We start from the raw sequence: 25,381 nt of genomic DNA on the forward strand, positions 1-25,381 counted from the left end.
GCCAGGCTAAAGATCATGAATCCCTTGAAGGCAAGGGTGACTGGGAGGTGAAGGAATGTGCTCGTACATGCAGTACTACCAAATGCACAGTCACTGCTCCAAACACGTCTGGACACATATACATATCAGCAAAGAGCATTTTATATTTTTATATATTTACCCACACAACACTCACTGTGAGAATTGATGCTAAGCTGGAAAAGGATTGTGTCTCCTGCTTCCAAACACACCACTGGGTTAGGGACAAGGGGCAAGGCATGGATATCTTTGAAGAAAGCCCTCTGGACTCGATGACCTTTCTGCACCAACTGATCTGATGAAAAATCTCCTGCCACAGGCAACAGAAAAAAATAGTAAGTGAAGGAGCAGCATGTGAAAGCTCCTAACCCCTGGCAATGCAGAATTTTTTATTTTGTATCTGTAAGTGATTTGAGCTCACAAGGCCAAGTTCTATTTCTAAATGACATTACCACGCATTGGGAACAACTGGAATCAAGAGCAAGTACATGCAAACTGACAGATTAGCCACTGAAGGGGGTTTTCTTCTAGCTCCTTGGAAGGCCAAAATCATTTAATTTGACCTTTTTCCCTGAGTGCTAATATATAGCAGTGAGGGTCCCTGTGGTTTAGTCCCAGAAAAAAAGAGATCCCTCTCCACTTTGTAAAAAGTTTGGGCTGTCTGACACTGAATTCCCTTTGTGCCAAACTGCTGCCCACTTCTTGTGATGACTTGAAAGGAAGCTGACAGCTTAGCCTGGCTGGGAATTAGGCTCATCTCAAGGTGTTCTCAAGCCTTACCTGAGAGAAATGCATCCAGGACATCCATACTGGAGACAATGAAACCTAGCACTCCACTGGGATTAAACAGAACCAAATGCACCCTCTGGCTCTTCTGCACGTGTTCATCTGGGCCCAGAACATTTGTCACTTCCTATTGAAAACAGAAGGGAACACTGATCACTGGTACAAGCAACCCTGGACTCAAAACCTGCTTTGTAATCAACATTTACCATCAGCTGTGCAACACTGCTCTATGAGGCTTTTTGCCACAACTCAGGAACCATCATTTCTCATTAATGTGCCCACCTCCTGCCTGGTCAGTACTCTGGGTTATGAGATGTGGTAAGACTCTGTTCTTTCTCTCTGCTCACAGCTTTGTAACATCAGTCCCCAAGCTCCCTTTATCTAAATGCAATCTATAAGGGTTCTATCCCTTATAGATTCCATTTAATCTATATAGATAGATCTATTTAATCTATATAGATTGCATGGAGGTGAGAGAGCAGTCTCCTTACCCACACATACCCTGACTCCTTCGTCCACCCTCAGAAGCAGCTCTCTCTTGATGCCAAATCCCAAGGAGATCCGTGGGGCTCTCAGCAAACACATCTGGTCACAGAGCTCCTCAGCAGAGATGTACTGTTTGCAGTGACATCTGTACAGCAAAAAGGTTCTGATTACTTACAGTCCACAAGTAAACAGCTACAACATACTGAGGGTTAAGCTAGCCTCAATCTCACTTACAATCCATTCAGTGAATGGGCTACTCTATATTCATGGTAAATAGGGTGGACCAAACTCACATTCCAGCTCATCCAGTACCATAGCTGCCTTTCAATGCTTCTCCCTTAACCTAAGGACCACACAACAGGCCAAAAGGTGATACACCACTCTCCTACAGAGCCTCTGTTGCTCTCTAGTAGAGGTCAGTGTCAGAACTAGAGCAGAGTTATGCATTCTTCCCAGAGTTCTGTTTTCAGAAACTGGTTGGAAGTGACAATATAATGTTAATCCACTAGATTTCTGGGCTATCCACGTCAGGAAGAGGATAAAGAAGAGAAAAAAGAGAATGACAAACATTAGCTTCAATGCTTCTGTCAGCACAAAAAGGTGGGATTAGGATTCATTTCTGCTCTAAAACATGAAGGGGGCTCAACCTGAGGTATGTGGGAAAGGTCTCCTTCAGGGAACATGAGCTTTGTCCAGCCCTACCTTATCACTGTGTCCATTCTGCTGTCTCCACCCAAAAACCTCCAGGTAATTTTAAAAACACAGGTTGAGGAATGAGGCCAATGAACGAGGACTGAAGGCCAGTATTTCCACACAGAACAGCTCCAGCAAGGGAAAGTTTCTCAAAAGCACCTCCCAAAAAGTCCTACCCTGAAATGACCTCATGGGATCAGTAACTTAACCAGTCAGAACTAATTGTGAAGCGTTCCCTAATGAGCGGCTGCTGAGACTTACATGCCCAGCTCTGCATTAACCTCTCCACCCGCAGGCCCACAAGATGGAGAGCAGTCATATTGCTCAGGAAAAACACACCGGCGTGTAGATGCTAAACGGATCTCTCCAGGAGCACAGAGCTCGTCCACCTGGAAAACCAGCACATCCAATCTGTGTCACACAAGCCCAAGTGTTTCAGCAGAGAAGCAGCACCCCTAAAATTCTCCACTTGTCACTGACGCACAACATAACGGTAATGCAATGAGGGGACATTAAGTGGCAACTTGAAAAGCACTGAAAAGGATCAGGACAAGTTCACTTCTCAGCCAAACTCCTCAACCAGCCCTAATGAAGAATTCCACATTGAAAACATGGAGGCTTAAATTCCTGCATCAGTCATCTGAGATGCTTTAGCTGCTCCCCATTGTCTTTGCATAGAAATATCTTTTGCCTCTGGCTCTGATTGAATTTAGCCTTGCAAGATTCCATGAAAGGAGACAAGTGACATTATATCACAAGGAAGGGCCATGCCTATCAAACAAAGCAGCCAAAGCACTTTCTTGTGTCTGCAGCGGTTCAGTGATCTGAGCTGCGATTGCTCACAGATGCTGAGGCAGTGCCCACAGCACTGAACTACCCTCACTCACATGTCACGCAACAACTTCATTTTGAAGCCAAGGTTTACCTGAGGTCGGCAGTCCTGATCACTGTTGCTGTCAGAGTTTTCCTTGCCTCGCTCATCATAGTAAATGTATCCTGCCTGGCAGATACAGGAGGCATCTGAGTGCTGGAAAGCCCGGTTCAGCCCATGGCAGGTACAGCTGGTAGCACCTGAGAGGAAGATGGATTTGGAGTGGAAATCAAGGTAGGGAATATAGCTGGCAAAACCTGTGCTCACAGTAAAGGAGCAGTGCCAGTGCTGAGTGCCCTGTAACCAAATCACACTGCTTGCAGTGGCACACCTGGAGTTTGCTTGCCCCCCATCACAGCAGAACTGAGCCAATCTACCTTTTGCCCTACCAACACAATCGTATGCCATTTTCAAAGTATTTATTTAGAAAGAAGGGCAGAAAGACCCATCTAGGAATTTGCAGCAGTGGCATTTTGATAAACCCTCTGCTAATTGATATGCTAAGCTACTGAATAGGATAAGGACTCAGTCAGTCAAGGCTGCTGAGCCCCTCTTTGCAGTGGCTTTGTGCCTTAAAATCCACTTCACTTGAAATGCTGGAAGAGTACCACACTCTCCACTGTACTTAGCTTCTCACCCTCTCCTTTTCCAGTCTTTTCCTGCTTTATCAGTCTCAGCTGGACATAGTTACACTGCCCAGTTTTGTCTCAAAATCACAGCTGCACTTACAGCAAGTTCTGCAATTCAAGGCGAAAGCACTCCACTGCTTTCAAGGCAATGACAGAGCAAGAATTAGTGGGGCTGCTCATCTCTTCCTTCCTTTGAAAGAGTTGAGATCAAAACCCCTTGGCTGACAGAGTACAGGAGAACAAAATATAACTCCAAAAATGCAATCTTCCATCCTCTAAGCAGGACAGAAGAAGAAGTGGGTGCTGTTAGCACACACAGCATCATGAAGATCCCACGGCTCGCAGTCCATTGGGGAAGCATGTGAGAAAAATCACATCTGTAGGTAATTTTCTTGTTAGGCTCTCTCTTAACTGCAGGCAAAGCTTTGCTCAAAAAACAGCAACTCACCTACCTGGCTGTGATGAAGAGGAGCTGCCACAGGGAAAGCAGGCAGCTTGAGCAGGAAGGTGATTGAAGGTGCCAGCAGGACAGGCCTGACAATCCTCTATATGCTTGGCCAAGTTGTTGCTCCCACGGGTCCCCGGGGGACAGGGAAGAGGGGCAGATGCCAGGGGAGGGCAGTAATAACCAATGAGACAAGGCTTCTCGTGGTAAGTTTCACTGCCTAGAGAAGGTGGTGGGGCTGTCTCAGATACAGACACTGCTTATGGAACTGGGCAAATGTTATGACAGGCAGAAAGTCGCTTATTTGTTTGAATTATACACATGCCTCTATAGATATACATGCAAATACACATAAACACATACACACAGATATGTAAAACTATCCAACATTCAGCAAGTTCCAAATTAACCTATTCGTATATAAACATCCAAATCCATTCCTCCCAGTTATTTGACTGGACAAATCCAGTGGCTCAAGCAGATAGACACGATCTCCCCCCATGCTTTACAGCACCAGATCACACATAACTGCACTTTACCGAGGAGCTCAATGAGTGGAGACCTTCAAATGCTTGTAAACAGATTCCTCCTACCTCCTAACCCAGCAGGGTCCACGCAACACCGGCTGTCACACAGCAAGGTTTGAACACCTACATTCACACTCCATCATATCAACTCCTGGCCTCGCAGCTGAGTCACAAAATTAGAGAAAACAGTGCTTGCGGGGGCCAAAGTCATCCCCCGAGAGAAAGAACAAGATCCAAACCATCTTTGATATATTTCTCTCACTTCTAAACAACCTACCAAAAGAAACGCTCCACCAACCAACATGACAACCCACATCAGGGATTTAAAACCGTAGAGGATTGAGAGCTTTGCCCACACAGAACTTTCTGGTTACCGCTGAAGTTATTTCTTGCACAACTTCTCCATAGCAGCCACATTTACCTTGTGGGCAGATGAAGCCTGCTGGGCAGGGCTGACAGGGAGCAGAGATGAAAGAGTCATTACGATAGCTGCCTGCATCACAGATTCTGCAGAACTTCTCAAAGGAATCCCTCGGCCCAGGCGAGCTGAGGGCCATGTATCCTCCTTCACAGGGCAGTGGGTGGGCACTGCCTGGGGGACAGTAATAGGGAAACACACATCTGGAAAAGGGAAGAAAAATCTCTGAAAACGTTCTGACTTCTGGGATCAGCCACCAGTGCAAAATTAAATATGATTCTCATCTGGCTCCAGGCTCAGGGTAACTGGTACAACTCATAACCCATCCTATGCAGCCTTAGCAGTCACCAGATCCATAGGTGTGATTATGGAGATACCTTTACTTTTGTACAACACACACAGACTGTGTTTTAAACAAGTCCCTCAAAGAGTTTAAAACAAATCACTCAAAGCTGGCTCCCCCAGCCACGTGAAGTACTCACAGCTGCTCAGGGTTACTGTATGTTGATGAGCCTTCAGGGCAGTAATACCCAGCAGGGCACACGGAGGGCACAGCTGTCTGAGCACTGCAGTATGAGCCAGGCCTGCAGGGCTTTGGACTGACTGAACCTGGTGAAAAAAGAAGAATCAGTGATTGATTTATGTGACATTCTCACAACAGGAGAGAACGTGCTGGGGGGAGTGTGATCAAGAGAGCTTTATTAAGTATTACTGTCCATAAAGACTCCACTTTTCCTGTTACTCACAGAAGGAGAAATAGAATCAATTTGCTGTTAAGCAAGAAATGCTAACACAGCTGAATATCTAGGGCCCGGATAACAAAAGATATCTGCTCCTTTTCTAGGCCCAGATCACCTCCTTCTGGAATCCCAGCTAAGCGAGAACAAGAAGGAAGGCCAGACAAAGAGGAGATGGGAATTCAAAGGCCAAAAGCCAGGAAAAGGCTCCAGGTTACTAAATCCACTTCTAAAGCCACTCCACCAGGGGCCATTTCCACCAAGGGCTGCTGCAAGAGTGGGGCTCTAATCATTATGCCATCTATATGCCATGACACTGCCTGCTGTGCACTCTTCACTCATCTGGGCTTGAACAGCTAGAAATAGAATAAAACAACATATTATGTCACCTGCTGGGCATTCATAGCCAGGTTCACAAGGTACTCCTTGGGTGTTAGGCAGCCCTGTCTGTGCTGGGTCTGGGCAGTAGTAGCCAGCTGAGCAGGGATCACATTCTTCCAATGATTTTGCACCAGGATGTACCCTGGAAGTGCCAGGTGGACAAAAGAAAGCATCCCCTTGACCAGGACACCAGTATCCCAGTGGGCATGGATAATCCTCAAAACTGGTTAGACCTGTTAGGAAGAGAAGAAATGAAAAAAGAGAGGCTGAAAGGCCAGGAGGGGTTTTAGAGAAGGGCTGTAAGCACACTATGAATGTTACCTCTCCCTTTCTACATCATCTCAGGGAGTTTTGTAATCAACTCCAATGGTGGGAAAGCATTTGATTTCACCTGGTGCTCACCTGAGAGAGGGCAGTGATAGCCTGGAGGACATGGCTGGCAATCTGTCACACTCTGAGCTCCTGGAAGCTTGCGGTAAGTATGTGGAGGGCATTTCTGAGGTGCCAACAGACTGTCCTGGTCACTGCCATTACTTCCAAGGCAATAGTGTCCTGAAGGACATGGAGAAGCCTCTGAGTCTCCTAGAAAACAGAAAATTCAGCTTTAAGGAGCCACCTCTTCACTGTGGTTGCAACACCTTTTTTTCTTCTGCATCCTACCTGGGTCCTTCCTAAACCACTGTATGCAAGAGTATGATCTGCACCCACAATTCAAGAAACAAAGACAGTTCAAATCCCTCTTCTGGCAGGTGGAACACAGAGCTATTTGAAGACTAGCTTTGACTCCAGAATCACAGATAGCATGTCCCATGGCAAGCACTGATCCAAAGTGCAGGGTCTGATATCAAAGTTAGTCTGAACAGAGTCAGGGATAAGCACAAAGAAACTCTCATTCCCTCCCCTCACTATTATCCCAGATTCCAACCTGCTTTGCACCAGTGGCCCAGTGGACAGGGCAGGCAGTCTTCCTTCTGTCCAGCCCCTGGAACATCTCTAATAGTATTGGCAGGACATGGTATAGGTAACTCAGAGCCTTCCAAGCAGTAGAAACCTGCAGAAATAGACAGGGAAGGGATGAAAGTAAAATACAGAAGCCTTCTACTGGGAAAAAAATGATTCAGCAAGCATCTCCTGTCACAGGATTAGCATCTGCACAGCTGTTGGGATTCTGTGCCTATTGACAGCCGTATCAACAGCCTTCAGACATTTCTGGACCAGCAATCTGGCACCACAAATTTAAGGTAGCATATTTCATTGAGCAAACTCCTTTGGTTGAAAGATGTAAAAGCAGATGATGCCAATGAGTATGACAACCTCAAAGTGGGTATCATAATATATTATGCAAGACCACAGATGTTCTCTACTCAGTTAGAAGCAACTCTCTGCATACACTTAAGACACTTGCAAAGATTCTCACCTGCAGGACACAGCCCAGCACATGTCTGACCCCATTGGCACCCAGACAGAAAGCGCCAGGAAAAGCCAGGGCCCTGTGGAGTGGGCTGAGAGCTCCCAGCAAGGCAGAAGTATCCAGCAGCACATTTCCCCACTAGCTGCCCACGCCTGGAGCAGAGAGAACCAAAAGAATTTACATAAGACCTGCTGATAAAGATTTGGTGCAGAAGCAGAGCAGTGGTTACACTGATAAGAGAGATAAAAATAGACCCATTTTTTCCACTTAGAAAACCACAGATGACTGAAGCAAACCAAACAATTTTAAGTTCAAATTCCATGAACATGGGGGCAAATTGCTTTAGATAAAGTTGCAAACAACTTTCCACTGGGCTGAACTTTCTGGCTTATTTCCATGTTCTCACAACCACTGCCTACCTCCCTCCTTTAGATGCTGCTTTATAATGCCATGACAGTGTCAGATTGCTTTGCAATAGCTCTTCAAGTTCATAGCTCTGTAAGCAAAAGCTGTGTCTGGGGTTACACTTCTTTTCTCTGAGACAAAGATGGTAGACAAGCTGGGAAGAATTTAGTGTTGACTGATCAGCAAGGATGCTGAACTGCTTAGAGATAGTAGAAAAAATGCCAGATAGAAATGAATGGTCATTACCTGCAGTAGTGACCAGGTAAGCAAGGCAGGCACTGCTTCTCATTCCAGAGGCCAGTCATATTTGGAGGAGTAAAGGTGCCTTCAGGACATGTCTGAGGAAACTGCGTGCCTGACAGGGAGAACACAGAAAATAAAAGATCCTAGGAAGACCTTATGATCTGACATGACCCTACACAACCATACCAGAGTAACAAATGCCTCCCAAGAAACAAGGCAGCACAACACAAGGTTTATTGCCAGCTCCTCATTCCTTGGCCTACAAAGATCACATTGTGTCTGTACAACTCTGGCACAACAATGAGGTGCACAAGGTTTGAGTCCTTGGCATAGGTGGTGTGCCAGTTTCAGCATACCTGTAGGACAGTAAGTATGTGGTGGGCAGCTCTTGGGGTCTCCAGCCACCAGCTCCTGGCAGTAGAACCCTCTCTGGCATGGAATGCAGGACGCAGAGCCCCTGGCTGGCTGGTACTCCCCAGCAGGGCATGGTGTTGGATGGGCTGCTCCTATCTGGCAGAAGTGACCCTGGCAATGATCAAAGATTCCATGGGTACTCCAATAAATTTAGGTTCTGTGTAAAGGGTGAACCCCAGCATTACCAAAGCAACATTCCCTGTGGATATAATCACCATTTCAATTAGGCCTGTAGGAAGCTTTATCACAGAGGAAAACACCTGCCCAGAGCTGACCCACTTCTTTCACTGCCCTGATGTCACTGAGCAGTACCTTAGGGCAAAGAAATGCTGTGGGGCTGAAGGAGCTGAAGTTTGCTGGGCAGTAAAATCCCTCAGTACAAGGTCCTGTTGGAGAACTCAAACCAACGCTAGCGCAGAAAGACCCAGGATAGCACGGCACACAGCTCTCTGGAGAGGTACCACCTAAAAACAAAAACAACTCAAAGTCAGTGACAGAAAACACAGAAGCATCCTTAGGTCAGTCACACACCTATTTGCACTGATAACACACAGACATGGCTCAGCCTTGGCTGAGCATATAATCATCTTTCAGTGACCAAGGGAAAACCCATCACCTTGGCAAAGCCCCCCACTGCTGTGGACTACAAGAGAAACCTGTTGGTGAAGTCACACCTGTGCTGTTGTTCAGGGTCCCAACTGGGCAGGCAACTGGGAAAGGAGTGCCCTCAGGACAATAATGTCCAAGAGGACAGGGCCCACTGAGAGGGAACGTTGGTGTCCCACGTGGAACTGCATCAGTGGCTCCTCCTTCACAATAGTACCCAGCTGAACACAGACCTGCCAGGGGAGAGCAGATAAGGTAATGAAATGGTCATTGGAAAGGATGAAAGCATCTCCTTAAAACCCCAGACGTAGGAGAGAAGCTGAATCCCATCCTGGGCTCATTTTACAGCTCTGATATCCTGCACTGTTCACCTTTGGTTTGCTTCTCCTCCCCCCCAGCATATGTCCTCCATCATCTCCCTTTCTTACATGCACTGACCTCATCCGGCATTTTAATTTATTTTTCTTAAACTATTCCTAAGACTCAAACTTGTTCACAGATTCTGTGGATAGGCTTCTTTCCATGAAAAGAGTTCTGCCTTTCTTCTGCTGACATACCTAACCTTTGCATTTTAGTCAAGCAACAGTTACTCTCACAAATGTAAGAAATAGGGTTGGGGAGGTATTTAAATGGAGAGAAAGAAGAGCTCCCAAATCAAACTCACCATCAGGCTCCCAGTTAGCATCTCCTCTGCAGTACCTCCCCACTGGACACAGCTTGCAAGCAGTGGGGGCCAATGCCCCCTCCATGGTATTCAGTGTCCCTTCAGGGCATGGCAGGGGAGCAGCAGTCCTAGCTGGACAATAGTAACCTGTACAGTGAGAGGTGAATGAGGCACTGCTCAGAAAAGAAAGGAAGAACAAGCAGGAATGCTGATCCTGCTCTATCCAACTGCAAACATCCCATTCCCATACTGCTGTGGTCAGACAGAAAGAGGTGTGCAGGCACCCAGTCACACTTCTGATTGCATGCCAGTGGTTTTGTGGCACATATTATTGCTTACCTCTGGGGCAGCTGAGAGGCTCTGCAGTGGCTGCATGGCTGCAGGCCATACCAGCTGGACAAGGGAGGCATGTACTTGCCCCAGGCATAGGGCTGAAGGTGCCAGGCTCACAGGGCAGTTCTAGTCCAGTGCCAGCAGGACAATAGAAGCCACTAGGACATCTGTATCCATAAACCCCATCAGAAGGGCAGGGAGCAGAGCTTCCTTCCAAACAAACGTACCTATAAGAAGAGAATTCTGTGCTGGAACTACGAGCCCACAGCCCTGTTCAGAAACAAAAGATGGGGGGAGTACTAACAAAAGGTCACCAAGTTAAGAAACGCTCCTTAAAGATGTGATTCATTTCAGTTGGGCTAACAATTGCTCCTCCCATGCCCTTACCTAGCAATTTAATATCCATGTGTAAATCCTTGTAGAATCCTTTTTTTTTTTCTTCTTCCCCACCCCTCTCTAAGCTGTCTGGAAGGTATTCTCATCATTCTGATAAAAAGAAGTCTTTGAAAACTTAAGTTTTTTGTTTACTTCAAAGCACAAAGTCCAAATGTTCAGTTCCTGCTGTTTTGGCTTAGTTTCCTTTCATTTTCAATATTCTCATTGGCCTCTGCATTAACATCACCTATTTCTATGTTACTTCTCCCTTTACCACTCCCCTCAAGAAAGATGAGGAAATACAAAAAAAAAATCATTATTTTTGAAAACTAAGCAGGAAAAAATTGAAAGCCACGATCTCACTGCATCCCCTGGATGCAGCTTCTAGAGAAGCAGCAATTCGTAGTCCTTAAGGCAACAACTGCTAAAAGGAGCAGCATCAAGCAAAAGGACAGCAAAGCTGCCTGTCAGCATTTGTTTACTCAGAAGCAAGGCCTACTATACTGAGCAGGTTGTGATTTTCTCCAGCAGATTCAAGAGCTGTTAGCTATCAGAAATCTTTTCCTACTAAATCCTGTTACGTGCACTGCAGTGAGATCACTTCTAAGCTTTCCTTTCACAGATTAAAAGGAACTGAGCTTCCGTGGCCTTTTGCTACAAGGCACACACTCATGAGATGGGCAAATAGTGCTGACATCACTTTGCTGTTTGGCTGATGCAGGCCAGCACTGCTTCCTTGTCACTGCTTATTGCACCACCTGGTGGGAGCAGAGAGAAAACAGAATGGAAAAAGGATGCAAAGTCACAGCAAGCACGTTTATAGTAAATAAAGGGTTTGTAATTAATTAAACCTACAGGAAAAGGATGTGTAGAAGGCTGGGGCAGAATGTGAGGCAAACAAATAGGGAGAACTGGCTCTGAAGCACATGCCAGGACCACCGAGCAGATGCTGTATAGCAGCATGTAACCTAGAGAGCTCAGAGCAAACTCTCTGCAGTTTAGTTATTTTTGATTGTAAATATTTGCACACAAGGGACTGGGCAAGATATATTCAGGCCCAGTGTTTAGTTTGGATGCCCCTCTGCTCCAGCCTACACAGCAATCCTCCCAGCTGTATTTTCCCACTAACAAGTGACGGTCTCACCGCACCCTGCGTTACACAGCGACGTCTGAGCCAGATCAAACAATCCTGCCCTGCTGCAATATCGGCCAGCAGGGCAGGGCTGGCACTGCTCTTCTGCCTGCAGGCCCCTGACAGCAGAGAAGGAGCCAGGAGGGCAAGGCATGGGATTCTCGGTTCCGTTGGGGCAGAAATGACCTGCAGGACAGATATCATTACCAGGCAACACAGGGCCAGCAAATTCCACCTGCATGAGGAAAAAGAAACAAAGAGAAACAGAGGAGAAAAAAAATGTTATCGAAACAAGATTTGGCCCCAAATACTACAGAGACAGGTTCTGGAAAGGGTACATATAGGCTGAACTCTTTCAAGTTTTCTGCCATTGAAACTAAATGCAGACCACAGCTGGCACAAAAAGGGCACTGGAAGTGCTGGTTGCTGGGCCACAGCTACCCAGTCACTGCTCTCATTGTGGAATAGACCTGAGACAGGCACGCTCCAGTGATATCTACAGAAATGCTCTGGCCATCACTTGCTAGCACGCTGCAAGATATTCCAGCAGACATTAAGAGCAGCACGTCAGTCCATCTGAGCAGCTACCAAGGGCAGCAGCAGTGTGAAAGAGCAACAAGCAGTAAAACTTGGAAAATATGACACCAGAAGCCATGGCACTGTGAGAGTCCCAGTCCTTGTCCCCAGGATGCAAGGTTAACTCTGCTGTTTGCCAGTGCTCACTCACCCTGTTTTTGAAAGGGGTTGGGCTGATGGCTCCCTTGGCACAATGGTAACCTGAATAGCAAAATCCAGAAGGCTGTGAAAGACCTGGTGCTGAGCAATACATGCCTAAAACAAACAGGAAAGTGATCTCACTGAAATGGCCAGCATAGAAGATAAGTGAAGGAGTCAATAACCTGAAAGAAGTCATATTTTTCTCAACCTTTCCATGTATGCCCTCAGGTTTTTTTTTGTGCCAAGACCCTGCTTACCTGCTGGGCAGGGTTCACAGTCAGAGTTGCTGGTGGCACCAGTCCTGGGGCCAAAGGTACCCTTTGGACATGGATGCTCTGTACTGAAGTTGGTACCTGGCAGACAGAAGTACCCAGCAGGGCACAGCTCAGGAGTGTGTGCTCCAAAACCTAGGATACAAAAAGCAGCATCTTGCTCGGGAAACATTATAAGACATGACAAGCAATGTCATTCTCCATCAACATATTCAAGCTAAACCCAGGACGTGGGCTTCACTGTGTACTTCTGATGCAGTTGTTCAGAATCGTGTTGCAGTAGCTGGAGAGAAACAGCACTTCCAGGGGAACTGCGCTTCAAGTGCAATTCATCTCATCCTAAGGCAGACAAGTAAAATAAGAGAGACAAATTGCAGCCCTGAAGTGCCTCTCGCCACTGACTACAGGAGTACAAAAGCTAGCTCAGGTACAGATGTCTAACAAAGGAGCTGTCTGAAGTTTTATTCGAGTAATCCCATCTAGGGAACAGAATCACGTCTGTGCAGCTGTATTTCTTGTGGGGTTTTCTGTAGCATGCACGAGCTGCTAGACAGGAATAGCTCCCTTGTATTTTTCTGGGCATTAAGTTTCTTCGCCCTAAAGAGGAGAACGATTTGGCTTCTGCTTACTCCTTCAACAACTTCATAGTTGTAGAAGCCTGTTTTGGCTTCCACTCTTGGCAGATACTGATGCTTCCGTTTGCCTAGTCCCATCCAACACCGACTTAGCACAATCTTAACAGAAACAAGGAAGCAGTGGCATTCAAAATCCTTTTTGTCTTGCTAAGGCTCAGCGAGACTCATCTCTCAGTGACAAAAAAAATCAATTTTTATCACAATACACAGCCCTACTTTTGCTAGACTCCCTAAATCCCTCTCCTCCCATGACTGATAGGTCCCATTCTCACAGGGCATAGGAAAGGCAGCTCCTTTGGGACAGTGCAGCCTCATGGGCAGCACCAGCAAGTGGGAGTAGCTGAAGTCTGGCCAGGCAGGCAGCAGTACCTGCAGAACATGCTCCTTTGGAAGTGATTTTGCCCAGTCCTGCAACTTTGAAAGCACAGCCTTTCCCTTTCCTTTCTCAGATTAAAGACAAAAGAAAACCCTTATCTCCAGAAAGCACAGCCCCCTTCATCATTCACCTGTCACCAGTATCAGAAAGAATGTGTTCCCCAAAGTTCAGCCTCAGACAAAGAACATCTCAGTACAAAGGAAATGCAATTTTGAATTATATGCATGTAGGAAACGTGGGCTTCCACGTGCAATTGTACTTTTGGAAATCTTGCTTGTGGTTCCAGCTCTGCTACAAACCCACGTGAGTTAAGTTTTTCCCTCTCTCCCAGTTTCCCACCTGAGAAAGGAAAAGCTTCTCCATCCTATGGATGGGGCAGGTGAATCTGTTACCACCAGTGTGACCTCAAATACTTCAGCTTTGGGGGAGTAAACATATATACTGCACAAACAGATTGTGAGAACCTCTGAGCAGCTGTCTCAGAGCAGAAACTCTGGCTGAGAGCTGCAGCAAGTAGCTGTCTGCCAGGCTGTTCTGTTTCCCAGATAGGCTGAATTCCTGTAAGACATCTACAAAAGGTGTCAGAGCCAAGGAACAAAGATGATACAGAATAGTAAGTGGTGTTCTGGGTGCTAAGAAAAACCCCACAGAAATGCTGGAAGTGAAATAACATGGGGTGTTTATGCTTGGTGAATGTTATACGAGTTGGATGGAATAAAGCGAGAGAATGCACCTACCTCGCCCTGCTTTACACTGTGCAAATCCCAGTTCTCAAATACATCAGCACTCACCACTGCAGAAATACCCAGCTGGGCAGAGCTGACAGTCTGCTGGCTGCCACTTTCCTCTCTCAGAGTTGAAGTAACCAGGGCTGCAAGGAACTGGGGATTCAGAACCCTCAGGACAGTAAAAGCCAGGGGGACACAGCTTATGGTCTGGCCGTGTGGATTCACCATCACAAAAATAGCCAGCAGAACATGATCCTGCAGAAAGAAAAGCTGTGTCAGGGTCGAGCACCCAGAAAGCATTAAAATACCCACATAAAAGATGTTCAATCCAGTCAATACACACCAGAAACGCTTATCAAGCCCTCTCCTTGGCAGAACTTCCCTCCTGGGCAGGGCAGACAGGCATTATGGTAAGCCATCCCATGCTGTGGCAAAAACATGCCAGAGGGACACGGCTGTGGCTCGTTGCTGCCTGCTGGGCAGTAATGGCCTGCTGGGCAAAGGCCACCAGTGGCATCATTGGCAGGATTGGGTACCTTTGCCTTTAAAGTGCAGTAATACCCAGGCAAACAAGGACCACTCGGAGAAACAAGTCCTAAAGAGAAGGAATATAAAGTCAAATAAGCTACCGTGTTACATAATTCACAGCTTCTGGACTAAACAAAGCAGACAAGCCTTGTCAGCACAATGAATTCAGAGCCTACTGACTTGCGGTTACATTTGTTATCTAAAAGCTACATCTACAGGCTCCACATTTTCTCACACTACCAGATAGCTAAAGGCCTAAACAGTCTAGATCACCTTACAGAAGATGCTGACCAAGACTGTGCAGCTATTCAATAATCTTTTCCAAAAAATCCACCTTAATCCACCTCTTTAAACTTGCAAAAGATAGATTTGCAGAGATCTTTGTAATGACTATAAACAATTACTACTCAACAGGTCCCAGAGATGATTGCAAACACTCCTTAAAAGTGATTGATATGAACTGCATACAGATGAAAACTTCACCTATGAGTGGAACTTAAATTTAGATCTAACACAGCCTAAGAAACGTATTTAATCCAAATGTGGTCCTTACCTGCACTGGCACAAAACATGCCTCTGGGACAAGGCAAGCACTCCCTAGGGTTTCTCAGTCCAGTTTTGTTACTGTAAGTCCCTGCTGGGCACGGGTACTGATTGCCAGCTTTTGTGCCCAGGAGGCAGTAATATCCTGCTGGACAGACCATTGGTTTCATCACTCCACGTGAGTTGTTATGGAAGCTGGATGGATGGTCTTCAAGGGCACAGAACCTAAAAAAGAAGGGAGAGCATGGACTGAGGCAGTACTTTCGTTCTAAGGGACTAAGAAACACTTTCTACACAATAGTGACAGTTTGAGGTGATGAGACAAGGAAAGCAAATTACTTGAAATGATACACAGAGCTGAGATGGAACCTGTCAGGAACACTCTGTCTCTCCCAGCAGATTCAGCTACGAGGATAGATCTTCTGTAACACAGGTTGCAGTACAGAAAACGCCATAATAAAGGGAAAGGTAATACAAAAACAGGCAGAAAAAACCCAGCCATGTGTATCAAAAGAAACAACACAGTGCAGCTGCCTAAGGCAGATGGAAATACACATGCGAATTCACAAGGAAAGCATCAAAATGAAGCAGCAGATCCATTTCACTTACATTCCTGCTGGGCACATTTCACACTGGCTTTTACCAGCCTGGTCCTGGTATTTTCCAGAGGGGCAGGGTATGGGCTCAGGGCTGCCAGTGGGGCAATAGTGACCCACAGGACATAAATAATCTAGAGGAAAAATAAAGAAGTAATACTTATATAATTGCTTTGCTCATGACCAGTGTCACTGGAAGAACCATCACCACAAACCTTAAATCTTCCAGTTCTAGATTTTGCACATATTCAGATGGAACTGCCAGTGTTTTATGCACAGAATTGTAAGGGCTGGAAGGGAGCTGTGCCTGTTGCCTTGCTGGGCACCACCGAAAAGGGCATGGAAAAAAAGACTTACAAAGATCAGCTCCTTGCCCTGTGTTAAAAGCTTTGCTAAACACAGATCTGAGCAGTGGAAGCAATGCACTCTGAACACCACCATCACATATCACCAAAGCAGGCTTTTAACCAAACAGCTCTGCAGACTTGTTGCCCTCCAAAGCTTTTAGAAAGCTCAATTGGTTGCAGCCTCACTGTTGCTTTTCACAGAGCTGTCTGAATGCTCCTGACACAACAGGTTTGAGTTAGCATGTATCCCCACATCACCCTTACCTAATGGAGGACAGATATTCTCACATCACGTTCTCACTTACCAGCTGAAAGCTGAAAACACAATAAGGAATAGACACCTCTTAAGATATTTATTCAGCTCGTTTTTTGCTGTAGTAAAATTCCAGTAAACAATGTCCATCCTCCTCCTATAGTTACCCACTACTTCAACTGCATTACTTGGAAAACATTTTCTAGAAATCTAAACAGCCAGAAATTTATAAAACTAACTTCCAGCCCTGTGGGATGCAGATTTTAAGGCCATCTTCCTATTGCAACTCCTGTAGATGAAGAAGGACCTCCAAGATTTCCTACCTGAATGCTGCCCAGATGCAGAGCCCTCTGGGCAGAACCACCCCTCCTTACACAGACCTTCTGGGGAGCTCTGACCACACTCAGAACAGAACCACCCTGGGAAGCAGGCCTGGCAGTCCTGTGCTGACTGGCCACCACGATGAGCCAGAAAGGAGCCTGAAAGACAGCGAAAGCACATGTTCCCATCATCCTCAACACTGCTGGAAGTGGATATGGAGAGAAATACAAAGTCTTCACAGAGTAACTGGTGCACAGCTGTTAGTAGGTGGCAGTACTGCAGTGAGGGAGGTCTGTGGGAGGCTGGTTATGGGTGCTGGCTGAGGTTAATTCCTATTTTTTCCTGGTCTAGACTGAGCAATACAATCACTTGTTCAACTGTAGATTTTACCCAGGAAAGAAATGATCATCTAAAAGCCTTTCTCATTCAACTTAATCGGTAGAATCATTAATGGCAATGTTAAAGGATGGCTCTGACTGCACAGAGGGCAGCAGAGACTCTTACATGTGCACAGCTCACCACTGCTGTGTGACCTTTCTTTCAGGAATGCTCAGCAAAGAGCATCCCCCCGACAGCTGCACAGCAGCATCTATACCACAGACTGAGGCTCCAGAGGCAGTTGTGCAATTACTGTCTGAATTTAGGACTGATGCTTCCAATACAACAGCAGCAGATTAGCAGCTAAGATTTCATGCTGACAGCAGCTGCCCCTTGGGGAGCATAAAGGCACGCTTCAGTGCAAAATAACAAGGGGCTGCAAAACAATGGCACAGACTCAGATGAGCTCAGCAGCTCACTTGGCACTGGTAAGAGAAATGATGGCATGCAGCAGCTGCTGTCAAACCTACCTCGGGGACAAGGAGATGGAGAAGAACTCCCTGCAGGACAGAAGTGGCCTTGAGGACAAATGTTCCCCACTGCTCCATCCATGGGGTTTGGCAGCACGGAGCCCCCTGTGCAGTAGAAGCCAGCCTCACAGGGACCTGATGGAGCTGACAGCTCTGCAGTTGCACAGAACATACCTGATGCAGGGGATAGAAGCAAAACCCTCCATCTGAGAGACATGAAAATGCAAATACAAACAGCACAAGACTGGGATTGCCTCGTAAGCATGGCAGAACTGAAGACAGCACTACAAAATAAAGCAATTTGTGCAGGGAGAAAGATGCTTTTCCTACCTGGAGTGCAGGGAATAGGAAGAAATGAACCAACAGGACAAAAGGATCCTGCTTGACACTGCCCAAAAGATCCAGAAGTTGGAGCTGCTGTGCCCACTGATGGAAAGAACAGACACTGAGCTGAAGCAGAAAAATTGCAAGGGGTCTATCTTACCTAAAGAGCTAAGAACAGAACTAGAGCACTCAATTAAAGAAAGCAGCAAGGGAAAGCAAGCCATCTGAGTCTTCTAGGTGACTCCACACCACCACTGCGACAATAATAATAATCATTACACTTTATTATACCTGAGTGATTTCCAGGAAACATTGGCTTGCTTGACATGGATCCAGGTGGACAAAACCATCCAGGCATGCACAGTCCATCTGGTCTTGCTAAGCCTGGCTTGGAACAGACCCTTCCAGGAGGACACAGCTGGCACTTGGAAGCATCCCAGATATTTAAAGCATCACTGTATGTTCCAGGAGGACAAGGATACTGAGTGGCAAATTTGGTATTTCTGGGGCAGTAGTGACCTAGGAGAGAAGAGGCAGGTTTCAAAAAGATCAGCACATGCTGGTAACAGCCTGAGAAGAACCTCCCAGCCCGTGCACACAGAATTCTCTTCATCTGTTTCTGAGGAAGACTGGAGCCAAGCTACGACATTGGGCCTATCTTGCAATTAGTCACAACTGGATGACATCTTTATCACATCAGCAACATAAAATGAAGTTGATCAGAGTTGAGGATTAGCAATACTTTTAAACAGCAACCATTTTTATAATAAGACCTCCAAGTATGTTATAAAAGTCTCTGTAGTCTCTGTCTACTCAGACAGGGGAACTGAATCACAAAGAGGTTAAGTGCTTTGACCAATGTCCAGGAGAAGAGACTTGTGATTCATGCAACACAGTCCAATGCTGAATCCACTCCAAACAGCTTTAAGAGCATCTGCTAATCCTTATAAGTTCCCAGAACAAGTAAGTAGGTACCATCAGACCCACCTGCAGGGCAATCTGTGTAGTTTGTGGAAGCAGTCTCACAGTAAAAACCTTCTGGGCACACCAAACACTGCACCATGCTCCAGGATGGGCTGTAACTCCCTGCAGGGCAAGGCTGGGCTCTGCTGCTCCCTGCTACACAGTAATGTCCAGGTGGACACGGTCCTCCACTGACTGTTATCTTTGAGGAACAACACCACTGTTACACAAAGTCCTTCCACACAGTTCACAAACACAGAGGGCAGCCTCACAAAAAGGATGGTCAGATTCTTATGGTGAAGAGCACTAGACACGCAGCATGGGAGACTGCATTCATCACTTAGTCATTTTTCAGGCTGCACACATCCTTTTCCAAGCTAAGAGATCAGAACCCTGCACATAACAGGTCCTACTGGGCAGGCTGTGTGGAAGCAGGCATCACCTTTTCCTCCTCATCTGTGTTCTCAGAGAGCTGCTGCATAAACCCACTGTCTCATTATGATCTGCAGGAGTTTTATGTATTCTGCCTAGGAGGAGGGCTGACAGATGCAATATTCTATTCTAACCCGTGCACTAATGACCTCTGTAATTTTTATGTGATATGGCATCCTGCTCTGTTTTGCAGCACCAACATGCAAAGATAGAGATGTTTTTGGTCAGGTGCATTTAGCCATTCCTAGCCCCTCTCACTATCAATAAACCAGTAACTCAGAGTTTGAGCTGGGGCAAAAGAAATACAGTAACCTAATGGTGTTCAGTTCAGATACCATGTTTGCCATATTTACATCACAAGAACAACTTACCCTGGGAGGTTTAGGAGAAATGGCTCCTCCACTGCAGTAGAATCCACCTTCACATAATCCAGTTGGAGATAAAAGTCCAGTCCCACTGCAGAAATACCCTGAAGGAGGGACCACAATAGCACCATAATGACATCGGTCAAACAAGACAGATGGGAAAATATAAATGGGACCAAAAAATCACTCAACCATCACGTTTGATATCAGCCACATCTATTCTCCTGAAGACGTTTTTACTGAGAACAGCTGCAGCACAGAGCTTATAGGTCTGAACAAACAGCACTATGCATTATCTCTGAGTATGAAAACTTCGAGAGAAAAGGTGAAAAGTGAAGATCATAGCACAGAAATAAGCACCTCGCTGTTTTAGTACACTCTTACATGGGTAAGTGGTAGATGTCATCTATGCTTTACTTCATATCTCTCTCCAGGAAAACAGATGTGCATGATCACCTGCTCCAGAGCCACAAAGTTTCTCAGGAGCCCTAAAAATGCTGGTGTTTGGCTGGAATCTCCTTAGTCCTTTCTCTCAGTACTGTACCTGCATCACACAGAAGGCAGTCCTCAATCCCAGTATTCCCAGTTGAGTTGCTATAATAACCAGGAGGACATGGCTGTGGAAAGGCAGCACCCATAGGGCAGTAAGTTCCCTTTGGGCACACGTCCCCCAGAAGACCATCTGTGGGTGTTGGATTAGAAGAGCCTCCACTGCAGTAGAACCCAGCCAGACAGGGCCCTGTAACACGTGCCTGCCCTGTGAGTGCACAGTAGTGCCCTGAGAAAGCAATGCAGAGCCATTAGTACTGGGAGAAAACAATGTAAAAACATGTCAGAGGACAAGCTGCAAACGTGTAAATACGTGCAATGAAGTGCAAAAAGATTTCTCTTGATTTGGGCAAACAACAACCAGCAGATGATGTCTAGCGACAGCAGGTTTAATGAAATTAAATTATTAATCTAAGTTATTCATCTAGGCTCATGATGTGATTCATACCATCATCAGATCTCTATACTAAAAGAATAATCTGACCTCTCTCCCCTCCCCTGACAAGGCAGTCTAGCTGAAGGGCTTTGCTGAACTTCCCAACCTGAAGGTGGTACAAATCTCATGCCAACATCATGTTTGCATTGAACAATGCAGTGCTGCATACAAACACTGGCTCAAGATCTGGAGACAGTATAATCAATTAAAATAATCTTTAATTTAAGCTAAGTAGGACACAATGTAATAGCTATACTGCTTCTGATTCTCATCTCAGTTGAGTACCTGTGCTCAGTGTGAAATGTTGCCTTCTAAGTTTCTTTCATAAAGATGTATTTCTTTCTCAAGTTTATGAAGCACTCCATGAGGTATCTGTGACAGATGTGTGACAGCATGGAGATGACAATCTCCCAGACTAATATCTTCTCCCACATTTTTCCATATCACATCTCTTAAGGTACATTTCAGAGCCAAGAAGTAACACTTTCTCTGAAGTGCTCGAGTCCAATCAAAGAGCCTTGCCTACTGCTTACAAGTCCTGTTCAGGATACAGCTTTAGCAGCCCTTAGACCAACAATAATATAATACTGAATAACTGCCTGTCTTCATTTCTATATGACATACTGGGCATGAGACACTGCAGCCTGTTATTCATCTACTGAAACGTGCAAATGCTACTGCTGAACCTCAACAATGTTCAAAATGAGATACTTTTATTTGCCACTTACCTCGCTCACAGGGGATACAGTGAGACACCAGGCTGCTCCCATTTTGTGGGTTATAAGTGCCTTGAGGACATGGAAACTGAGTGGCAGAAGCAGTGCTGGTAGGGCAATAGTGGCCAGCTGAACATTCATTCTCCAAAAAGGAAGAGGAATTTTTGGGACAGAAGAACCTGGTTGAAAGACAGAAGAAAAGGGACAATGGGAAGAAGAAATCTAGCAGTATTCTATCCACAAATACCCAAATAATGACTTAATGGTGGTAATAGCCAATCTAATGTGGCTGCTGCACTGTGCTGTATTGACCACAAAAAAAACCTCATGCGTATTACTACATTCTTACTTGTTTCCTCATACACCAAATTGACGGCATAATTGCAAAAGCCACAGAGACATAATTTTCTTAACTTGAGTCATAACACATCCAGGCTGTGAATCATCAGCTTGTAACAGTTAATCAAGGTCAAATCCAGTTAGTAATTGGAGATGAATCCCCTAAGGACATGCCAGTCTCAGCATCAGGTTGATACACAAGACTCTCTTTCCCTACATCAGGGCTATGCCAGCCTGTTGCCAAGGGAACAGTTGCCACCTCTTACTGCAAGACATGAAAGAAGTTAATTCCAATGGTTTCCTTAACAGATCTCTTATCTAAGTTCCCTTCCAGGCCAGTTGTACGTGGATTTAGGACTTTGCTTGGTCCCATCATCAATTATACAGTTTAACCAACACAGCTGGTTAACTTGCCCTGCTTCCTGACATGTGCCCACTGCACAGGTGACTGGATAAACCATTACTTCCAGTAGTTCTTTATTCCTACATACAACAGTAATGTCACACTCTTACCCTTGGGGACAAGGAAGACAGCTGGCTTGCCTTTGCGAGGGGTTATACGATCCTGCTGGACAAGCCAGTGGAAGAGCTGTGCCCTTGGGACAGAAATGCCCTGGGAAAAAAAAAGAATTGATCAGAATTAGCAGACTCTGAAAAAACTACAGAAAAAAATCAGGCCCAACAGGGAAACCCTAACTTACCTTGGGGACATGGCTCTGGTTGCTCACCAGGGACACAGTATTCACCCTCTGGGCAAGCATGGCACTCCTCTCCATGGGTCTGTGGCATATAGGAGCCAGCAGGACACGGTTCTGGACTCCTGGATCCAAGAGGGCAAAAGTGACCCAAGGGACACGGAGCTCCTGAGAGTCCATCAGTGGGTGTTGGGGTCTGGGCCCTACTGACACAATAATACCTGCAGCAGCAAATACAGGAACACAGTCTCATTGTTTCAAGAGGGTTAAGACGACCTTTTGTAGAACATCTCTCCTTCCAGACTACACAAATGTGTTCAATCTTCTCCTTACCCTGGGCTGCAGTGTCCTGTGGGTGCCCTCTGTCCAGAGCTGTTGCAATAGTGCCCTCCAGGACAAGGCTGGCAGTCCTGCAAACTCCTCCTGCCTTCACTGCCAGACCAGGTGCCAGGAGGGCACTTTAAAGGATGTGGTGCACCTGGCAAAACAAGTTACACCAGAGAGAAGAAATGTCACTTCATATGTTATATAGAAAATGAAAAGCTATGCTTCAGTGAAGCATGTTACCTTCTGGACAGTAATGACCAGGAGGACAAGGAAATCCTGATTCTCCATCTTGAGGATTTCTTACCCGGGCACCAATTCTGCACCAAAATCCCTCAGCACAGTCTCCTAGAAAACAGAACGATACACAAAAAGCACACAAATAGGTGCGTAAATATAAATTTCTGAATACAGATTGGAATACAGGCCATGACAAGGTGCTTCATCCCCGCATACTCCACAAATTAATGATGAAATAATGGCCAAGAAGGGGAGAAGCTGTTTCTAATTGGATGGAGTGCAGAACTGGTAACAGATGACAAACTGACAGTTCCTACACAGAAGCACTTAGCTCAGACCAAGCACTGCCTCTGTGTTTGGGCAAATACTTCAGCACACATTTTGAGTTCTGCAGTACCACTCTCCATTCCTGCACAGAAAAATAGAGATTTTTTCTTCTCAGAAAGTTCTCAACAAGTAATAGCTCATCTTAGCAGAGAAAAGAACCCTACTGTCCTTACTTCAATCTCTGGCAGCAGCCAACAGCTGTCAGCAGGACTCCAGTGGTTGTGAACATATGCAGAACAGCACTATACCTGTGGGGGCAGCAAGTCCAGACAATTCACAGTATTTTCCTGGTGGGCAGCTTTGACATTCTTTGACGGTTTTCAGTTTTTGCCTTGGGCCAAACGTTCCCACTGGACAGCTGTACTGAGTGCTCCTCTTTGTCCCTGGTGGGCAGTAAAAGCCTTGAGGGCAGGGGTAAAGGGTAACATCAGTAACTGGCCTTTGCTGGTTGTCGCAGTAATAGCCTGCAGAGAAGACAAAGGGAAAAGACAAATTAGTCACTGAGATGTACTAGGAATGAGCTGCTGCTCCTTGGAAGTGAAGGCTCCTATGCCCAGAAGCACCTTACTGACCACTCGAGAAATAAATCTATTGCTGACCTTAATTTACTATTGATCAGAACCACAACCGTGCTGGGACAAATCCACATCAAAGCATTCCCAGTTGTGGTGCTCATAAGAAGGATATTTAACATCTAGCCATCTTCAAAACACAGGACAAAAGCTATGGGTGCTATGGGGAAACATGCAGGGATGCAGCATTGAGCTCTGCTTCCTTCCAGTTACTGAAACTTGTCAAGGATTTCTTTCCCACTGGCTATGAGAGTTTTCCCTTGATTGTATTTCAGTTGTTCAGACAAAATACAGAGAAATCACCGCTTCTGCTTTTATGTCAGAGTTTCCTGAACCTCTAACAGCCTTTTCACACAGAGCCAGAAATTCTTCTCTGGTCAAGAGAAGAAAACCAGGCAGTGAGTTTCCAAACTTTCACCCATAAGAAAGCTCAAGAGCCAGAAACAGGCAGGCAATTCCTGTACAAAGGGTGCAGAGCAGTCAATAATTCCCTCACCTTCCCAGCACTCTCCAGTGGGGGCACTGAGACCAGGACCCTCACAGTAGAAGCCAGAGGGACAAGGCTGGCACTCAGAAAGTGTTCTCCTCCCTGGCAGGCTGGAAAAGGTGCCAGCTGGGCACAGCTTGGGTTCTGCTGACCCTGCAGCTGTGAGAAGAGAAACAAGGCAGAAAGAAACGAATAGTGAAAGAACAAATATTGTTGCATTTGGGGGCTGAATGAGTGCAGTGCAGCATGGAAAGGGCAGCAGTGGAATCTTATTTTCAAAGGTCAAGTAGTACTGCGTGGAAGAAGACAGATATTAACTTCATTTTGTAATGGGTAATGGAGGTGAAGCCAATCACATCCTGAAGACAGACAGCTTCAAAGCAATGAGAGAAATATGTCCCTACTTTCAGAGCATGGGTAAGGAACCAGGAGAAGAATCTGGGACTTGGAGCATCCTGGTGAGAGCCCAGCAAGTTGGCCACCACACTCTCAGAATCACCCATCAGGATTCCAGATATTAAATGCCAAGAAATTGCTGTCTCTGACTGATGCTGGATACTCACTGCAGTAAGTCCCCGCAGGGCAGATATTCCCAGTCACATCATCTGTTGGATTAGGGAGAACTGCTCCACCCTTACAGTAAAACCCAGCAGTACATTCCCCACTAGGCACAGACAGACCTGGAAGACAGAGAGGGTAATGGCAACCCAAGCATGAAAGCAAAGGAAGAAAAGCAGGAGAAAAACCAACTTGGAGCTTCCCTCAGGGTAAACATGACAAGCTAACACCTGAGCCCCATCCTATGCCAGCCCAGAGAGACACCAAAGACACCCTGCAAGAACCACTGCAGCTCTACGAATGTATCAGGATAAAA

At 46.0% G+C, this 25,381-nt stretch overlaps 1 protein-coding gene across 31 annotated transcripts in view; it reads right to left on the minus strand.

The window, feature by feature from the left end:
• LOC116233000 (uncharacterized) overlaps positions 1 to 25,381 on the minus strand; it is a 194,376-nt gene that overhangs the window by 62,338 nt on the left and 106,657 nt on the right. For 28 of the 31 annotated variants that reach the window (XM_090123724.1, XM_090123726.1, XM_090123743.1 and 25 more), the window contains 40 exons: positions 25,071 to 25,187; positions 24,517 to 24,666; positions 23,697 to 23,912; positions 23,125 to 23,229; positions 22,891 to 23,035; positions 22,564 to 22,778; positions 22,376 to 22,475; positions 21,536 to 21,702; positions 20,367 to 20,600; positions 19,829 to 19,926; positions 19,050 to 19,227; positions 18,354 to 18,581; positions 18,069 to 18,164; positions 17,739 to 17,912; positions 16,893 to 17,048; positions 15,983 to 16,103; positions 15,384 to 15,598; positions 14,646 to 14,897; positions 14,366 to 14,557; positions 12,549 to 12,698; positions 12,302 to 12,405; positions 11,592 to 11,809; positions 10,074 to 10,294; positions 9,735 to 9,881; positions 9,139 to 9,303; positions 8,777 to 8,928; positions 8,407 to 8,575; positions 8,054 to 8,162; positions 7,409 to 7,554; positions 6,917 to 7,042; positions 6,394 to 6,573; positions 6,000 to 6,224; positions 5,356 to 5,482; positions 4,877 to 5,076; positions 3,936 to 4,148; positions 2,909 to 3,054; positions 2,245 to 2,372; positions 1,306 to 1,435; positions 799 to 931; positions 176 to 328 (listed from right to left, as the gene is read on the minus strand). In XM_090123724.1, the coding sequence (XP_089979850.1) occupies positions 176 to 328; positions 799 to 931; positions 1,306 to 1,435; positions 2,245 to 2,372; positions 2,909 to 3,054; positions 3,936 to 4,148; positions 4,877 to 5,076; positions 5,356 to 5,482; positions 6,000 to 6,224; positions 6,394 to 6,573; positions 6,917 to 7,042; positions 7,409 to 7,554; positions 8,054 to 8,162; positions 8,407 to 8,575; positions 8,777 to 8,928; positions 9,139 to 9,303; positions 9,735 to 9,881; positions 10,074 to 10,294; positions 11,592 to 11,809; positions 12,302 to 12,405; positions 12,549 to 12,698; positions 14,366 to 14,557; positions 14,646 to 14,897; positions 15,384 to 15,598; positions 15,983 to 16,103; positions 16,893 to 17,048; positions 17,739 to 17,912; positions 18,069 to 18,164; positions 18,354 to 18,581; positions 19,050 to 19,227; positions 19,829 to 19,926; positions 20,367 to 20,600; positions 21,536 to 21,702; positions 22,376 to 22,475; positions 22,564 to 22,778; positions 22,891 to 23,035; positions 23,125 to 23,229; positions 23,697 to 23,912; positions 24,517 to 24,666; positions 25,071 to 25,187 (6,501 nt within the window). Of the gene's footprint in view, positions 1 to 175; positions 329 to 798; positions 932 to 1,295; positions 1,436 to 1,993; positions 2,161 to 2,244; positions 2,373 to 2,908; positions 3,055 to 3,935; positions 4,149 to 4,876; positions 5,077 to 5,355; positions 5,483 to 5,999; positions 6,225 to 6,393; positions 6,574 to 6,916; positions 7,043 to 7,408; positions 7,555 to 8,053; positions 8,163 to 8,406; positions 8,576 to 8,776; positions 8,929 to 9,138; positions 9,304 to 9,734; positions 9,882 to 10,073; positions 10,295 to 11,591; positions 11,810 to 12,301; positions 12,406 to 12,548; positions 12,699 to 14,365; positions 14,558 to 14,645; positions 14,898 to 15,383; positions 15,599 to 15,982; positions 16,104 to 16,892; positions 17,049 to 17,738; positions 17,913 to 18,068; positions 18,165 to 18,353; positions 18,582 to 19,049; positions 19,228 to 19,828; positions 19,927 to 20,366; positions 20,601 to 21,535; positions 21,703 to 22,375; positions 22,476 to 22,563; positions 22,779 to 22,890; positions 23,036 to 23,124; positions 23,230 to 23,696; positions 23,913 to 24,516; positions 24,667 to 25,070; positions 25,188 to 25,381 lie in introns of those variants that run through there. The other 3 variants (XM_090123746.1, XM_090123751.1, XM_090123752.1) reach the window with 3 other exon arrangements.

Source organism: Phasianus colchicus, chromosome 23, assembly GCF_987193195.1.
Source record: "Phasianus colchicus chromosome 23, bPhaCol1.hap1.1, whole genome shotgun sequence".
Lineage (NCBI taxonomy): Eukaryota > Metazoa > Chordata > Aves > Galliformes > Phasianidae > Phasianus > Phasianus colchicus.